This window comes from Cervus canadensis, chromosome 26 (assembly GCF_019320065.1).
Source record: "Cervus canadensis isolate Bull #8, Minnesota chromosome 26, ASM1932006v1, whole genome shotgun sequence".
NCBI classification, from domain to species: domain Eukaryota; kingdom Metazoa; phylum Chordata; class Mammalia; order Artiodactyla; family Cervidae; genus Cervus; species Cervus canadensis.
In genome coordinates this window covers 34077627-34083626 of record NC_057411.1, presented here as the reverse complement: position 1 = coordinate 34083626, position 6000 = coordinate 34077627, and the positions used below count along the sequence as shown (strand labels likewise).

At 50.6% G+C, this 6000-nt stretch overlaps 1 protein-coding gene across 1 annotated transcript in view; it reads left to right on the top strand.

Moving 5' to 3' along the window:
* Positions 1–5156: 5156 nt before the first annotated feature.
* Positions 5157–6000, top strand: part of SCD5 (stearoyl-CoA desaturase 5) — a 173613-nt gene continuing 172769 nt past the window's right edge. Inside the window, exon 1 of the mRNA XM_043447797.1 lies at positions 5157–5724. Within this exon, the coding sequence (XP_043303732.1) occupies positions 5484–5724 (241 nt within the window). The 5' untranslated portion in view covers positions 5157–5483. The remainder of the gene's footprint in view (positions 5725–6000) is intronic.

The following is a 6000-nucleotide window of genomic DNA, read 5'->3' as shown; positions in this document are numbered from 1 at the left end:
GCATCTCCTCCTCCGGCTCTGTGTAAGGACTGTTCCATCACTCACTGAAAAGGCCTTGGCAAAGCTCAGTGATGACCTCTCTGCAGTGGACTCCTCATTCCCATCCTGCCCAGCCTTTCTGTAGTGTTCAAGGTTGCGCTCCCACACTCTGCTCCTTCTTCCCCATCTCTCTTCTGTCCTCAGTCCACACTGGCTTCCCTTTCTTTGCCAGTCTCGTAGATAGCAGTTCACTGGATGTCTATTCTGAGTCTCATTCTGACCTTCCCTGGGCGACTGCTTCTACCACTGGGATTTTACTAACTGAACTACAACTAAGTTACCCTCTCCAGGGACTTCCCTGGTGATCCAGCGGTTAAGACTTCACGCTCCCAATGCACAGGGCCTGGGTGTGATCCCTGGTCAGGGAAATTGATCCCACATACTCATTTGAAAAGACCCTGAAGCTGGGAAAGATTGAAGGCAGGGAGAGAAGGGGACAACAGAGGATGAGATGGTTGGATGGCATCACCGACTCAATGGACATGAGTGTGGGTAAACTTCGGGTGTTGGTGATAGACAGGGAGGCCTGGCGTGCTGCGGTTCATGGGGTCACAAAGAGTCAGACATGACTGAGTGACTGAACTGAAATGAACTGTCATTAAGAGTTCACATGCTGCAACTAAGACCTGATACAGCCAAATATATATATATATTAAAAGTTATTTTCTCCAGCCTAAACCTTTGCTGGGTTCCAGGCCTATATGTATATTTAACAACCTACTGGACAGTTTCACTTGGATGTCCAAAACAAGACTTTTTTTTCCTTATTGAGCTTGCTCCTATTTCTTCAGTCCCATCCCCCAAATCATTGATAAGATAATAATGCTGATGATGACTAATGTTTATGGATTCCTTACTTCATGCCAGATACAGTTCTAAACTTCAGTCACCATGAAAATATTGTAAGAGAGGCATCATTATCCCCATTTCACAAAAATGGTAATAAACACAGTATGATTTGTTACTCAGGAAGTGGCATTGTTTTTTACCTGAATACCCAATCCAGAGACCCCCCCAAAAGAATCCTGTCCTTTTTATTTCTCCTCCTTCATGTTCAGTCAAGCATCAAATCCTGCGGTGCTTCTCTTTGCATTTCTCTGGCTTTATCATCTCCTCTCTAACACTTCTTTTCCAGAATCTGTACCTGTGTCTTACTTCAGACCCTCCTCAGCAACCGACCAGATTCTTAACACGGTGCCCTAACAGGTCCTCTTGCCTCCAGTCTTAGCTCCCTCTACTTGCCGTCCAGTCATTCGCCACAGCTCCTCTAGAGTGGTCCAAGCTTGATCCTGTTATTACACTGCATAAAGCCAATCAGCGACTCCCCTCACCTACCACGTTGCTTGCTCTGCAGGGCACGAAAGACACTCTCCATGGGCTGCCCACTGCATGACTTTTCATCTCCATCTCCCACTCTTCCCCTGCTTTCGCTTTGGATATTCCAGATACGTCTCTAAGTGACAAAGGCAAAAGCTTTTGCTCACACTGCTTTCTCTGCCAGGAATGCCCTCCACCATGTCTCTGTCTAGTAAACTAGTCATCCTCCAAAACTGTGCTTTCTAATATGTAGCCAGTAGCCACGTGAGGCCACTCCGAATTAAGACGTGCTATGCTATAAGTATGCTCACGCTCAGTCACTAAGGCGTGTCTGACTCTTTCGTGACCGTGTGGACTCTATGGAATTTTTCCAGGCAAGAATACTGGAGTGGGTTGCCATTTCTCACAAAATGGAATATTATTTGGCTTTTTTTTAAAAGGAAGGAGATTCTGACACATGCTATAATATAGATGAAACTTGAAGACACTAAGTGATCTGAACCAGTCACAAAAAAGGCAAATACTGTATTACGAGATATCTAGAGGAGTCAAACTCAAAGCAACAGAAAACACAATAGTGGCTGCCAGGGAGCAGGGTCACAGAGAAATGGAGAATTGTTTGATGTGTATAGGATTTCAGTTTTGCTAAGTGAAAAAGTTCTAGAGATTAGTTACACACCACTGTGAATATATTTAACACTACTGAAGTGAACACTTATAAATGGTTAAGGTGGTAAATCTTATGTTCTGTGTACTTTTACCACAGTGAAATTAAAAAAAAAAAAAAATCAGCTTCCAAAAAAAGAAAACCTTTCCCAGTTACCACAAACCTCCTCCTCTCTAGTGTGAATTAACTACTCCTTCATCATGTCCCCCCTTTATCCTGCACATACCACTATTAGAACTCTTATCACATTTTTGGTAATTATTTGTTTGACAGGATAAAAAGGTTACTCTTCAATGAGTGAGATGACCACTCATCCACTTCTAGGGTCTTGACCAGAAGCTAAGAAAATATACTGGGGTCTTTGGCAAGATGGAGAAAAGAGACAGTCGTCCTGATGGCATAATATACTACGGGCGATGTTCATTATCAGCAATAGGATACCTTGTTTCTGTAGAGGTTTCACTCTGAGGCTAGAACTGGAGGGGCTATTTGCTGTCACCCCTCTTTCGTAAGTATTATCTGAAGGGCCTGAAGAGCACTTCCTCCCACCTCCAAAACATAAAAACATCCCCCTCCCCATCCTGAGTTCAACCAGCTGAAGTGGTTGGCACACCCAGTCTGATCTGTGGATGATGCTCACTTAAGAGAGATTCAAGCTAGAGTACTTTAACTAACAGGATAAGGGTCTCTGAGGCCCCCTGAAGAATGATTTGGCCACCCCCCTGGATTCTGTATGTACTGGATTAGGCAAAAAGTTCATTCGGGTTTTTCCAAAAAGTCTTACAAAAACCCGAACGAACTTTTTGGCCAACTCAATACACTTGATGCCTGACAAAGTGTTTTTTTTTTCTTCCCCAGATAATGGACTGGACCTTGCTGCCCTTCCCAGTTCATAGCCAAGAGGTAACATTTCTTTGATCTGTCTTCTCTCCTAGATGGAGAGCTCCTTTAGGGCAGGGACCACATCTTATCCATCCTTGTATCCCCAGCATCCACCAGTTCTAGCACCTAGCAGGTACCTAATACTTGCCCAACCAATGACTGAATGGTTACAGTGATGGTGGGGTGAGTCATTACGATAACCCAGAGAGAGGCTTTTGACAGAGCAGCTAGTTCACCCTGAGATAAAGGACAGGCTGAAAAGAGAGCCACAGAGAGTATGTGGGTCTGGGGGTTGTGGGGAGCAGAGGGAGCATGAGAAGTGGTTCAGTATGAAACCAAGGTTGATGAAACTGACATCCTCAAGTTTCCTGTTCTGTTGTCTCACGGGTCTATTCTTGCCTGGGGGATCCCATGCACAGAAGAGCCTGGTGGGTCGCCAAGAATCAGACGCGACTGAAGCAGCTTAGCATGCACACAGACGTTTCATGTTCTGCTGTCTCACTGGTCTAATGACAGTGCTGATGTTTATCTGGTGGCCAGGCAAGTATCCTTTCATTCTATAGTTTCAGCTTTGTCTGAAGCAACACCCTAACACTGACTCAGGGGCCCCCATTCCACAAGTCACATATCTTGGGTCAGTTTTAAATTATACATTATTTTCTTCTGGCTGATTGGACTGATTCAGGTCTGCTAACAACAAGACGCTCATGTGTGGCCCTTTCAAGTAATCAATTCTGGGTAATATTTTTTTCTGTCTCAGACAATGCGAGAGGGCTTCCCAGGTGGCGCTAATGGTCAAGATTCTGTCTGCCAATGCAGGAGATGAAAGAGACACAGGTTTGATCCCTGGGTCAGAAAGATCCCCGAGAGAAGGAAATGGCAAGCCACTTCAGTATTCTTGCCTGGGAAATCCCATGGACAGAGGAACCTGGTAGGCTACAAGTCCGTGGGGTCACAAGAGTCAGACATGACTGAGTGCACAACATGTACGACAGAATGCTGGAAAGAATCACTAACAATGGTTGATCCCAAAGTCAGCTTTGTCTACCTACAGTCTCCTTTCTAACTCACATTTATAGAATTTGCAAGCTGGAAAGAAGAGCAAAGATTAGATGGTTAGATAGCATCACTGACTCAATGGACAAGAATTTGAGTAGACTCTAGGAGACAATGGAGGACATTCGAGCCTGGGGGGCTGAAGTCCATGGGGTTGCAAAAAGAGTGGGACAGGACTGAGCAACTGAAAACAACAAGGAAATTCGTCCCTAGGGGACCGAGCTGGGTCACAGTGAGTGAGAATTAGAATTCAGGGCCCCTGGCTTCCATACCTGGGCCTGCCTCCTGCTCACTGCGGGTGCAGCCACAGCTTTATGGGGCACAGTCAGCTGCCCTTTCTCTGCACTCCTGTGCCATCAGGGTACTCTCTGGGGAGCTCTAAATTATCTGCCTTAGGGGGAATGAGCAGACAAGATTTTTTCTTAGGTTCATTTGCCTTGGAACGTTCTGGGTGATTTTTTTTTTTTTTTCCTTTCCTAAAGCCACATTCTCAACCGGGGCTGACTTCAAGGCTTAGACAGTCCAGAAGCCAACTGGCTAGGGGAGAATTTGCCAGGAACAGCTGCAAGGCTGATGGGCTGCGCAAGTGGGCCGGGCCGACTGGATACTAACCGGCCCCTTGATCATTTATCATCTAACAGGCGCTATCTGAGCACTTTCTCTGTGCCTGGTTGCAGTTATTCAAATAAGAACCGAGCGAGCTGCTGCCTCCATCCCCTCCACACAAGGCCCAGAGCCGTAGGAGCCGGGAGACACAGGAACTTCTGATCGGCATCCCAGATCTGGCCTTAACTTGTGCTGCGATTTGGGAATAGGATTGCAAATTCTCCAGCCTGTAGCTTCAAAGAGTGGGGGGGAAAAGAAGTCTTTTTCAACAGGGAAAGGTATTTCGGGGAACTGGAGAAACCACCGCAGCAGCAGCACAAGTGGTTTGGAGGCTCTGCGGGCTCCCTGACCTTGTAGCCACAGCCCCCTCGACCCACTCCCTGGCGCCCCGACCCCGGCGGAGGCTGCCCACTGCCCTGCGGACTGCCCCGTCCGGCCCCGGGGAGCCCGGGCAGCCGAGGCCAAGGGGGCGCCTTTCTCTTTAAGAGCCGCAAGGGCGACCCTGATTGGCTGTAGCTATGCAGGTCTTTCTTCCCCGCTCCCTCGGAGCAGTCCCTCCCCCTCCGCGCTCTCCGCTCTTTCCACACCCCCTCCCCTCCCCCGGCGCCCCCTCCCGCCCCGCGCGCTCGCCCCCTCTTCCTCGCCGCCGCCGAGTTCTTCTCCGGCAGCCGAGCGGGTGATGCGCCAGCAACAGATGCCGGGCGCCAAGATTGGCATCCTTAGGCCACGCTGAACGCCTGAAGAAGCGAGAAGGAAGCAGAGAAGGGCCGGGAAGGCGGGGACAGGAGGTGCCGGAGATCCCCCCCACCCAATCCCCTCAAAAAAAGGCAGAAGCCGCCGCCCCCATCGGAGAGCTCCGCGCCCCGGAGATCGCCGGCTCGCTGCCACTGCCGCGGGCGCCCAGGTCTCCCCAGCCATGCCAGGCCCGGCCGTGGACGCGGAGAATGTCCCCTTCCGCAGCGCCAAGGAGGAGATCCGTGCGGGGGTCGGGGTCGAGGGCTCGGAGGGCGGCGGCGGCGGCCCGGAGAGGCCGGGCGCGCGCGGGCACCGGCAGGACATCGTCTGGAGGAACGTCTTCCTGATGAGCCTGCTCCACTTGGCGGCCGTGTACTCCCTGGTGCTCATCCCGAAAGCCCAGCCGCTCACTCTGCTCTGGGGTGAGTAGTCCCGCCCGAGCCCCCCTGCGCCCCCGGGCACCGAGGCGCGGCGAGGCCGGCGGCGCCGAGGCGCGCGAGATCTCGGGTCGCCGCTGGCTGCGGGCGGTGCGGAGCTCCCGCGGCTCTCGGTTCGCCTTCTCTCCTGCTCCCCCCACCTCCTTCCCCCGCCCCCAGGCCTGTAGTTGTCCGGCCTTTGGGACGGGAAGGTATTTCTATCCAGGTATTTTCAACTTCTGCCCCCTCCGCTGTCTCCTTGAGTAGGCGCCCTTGGCGACC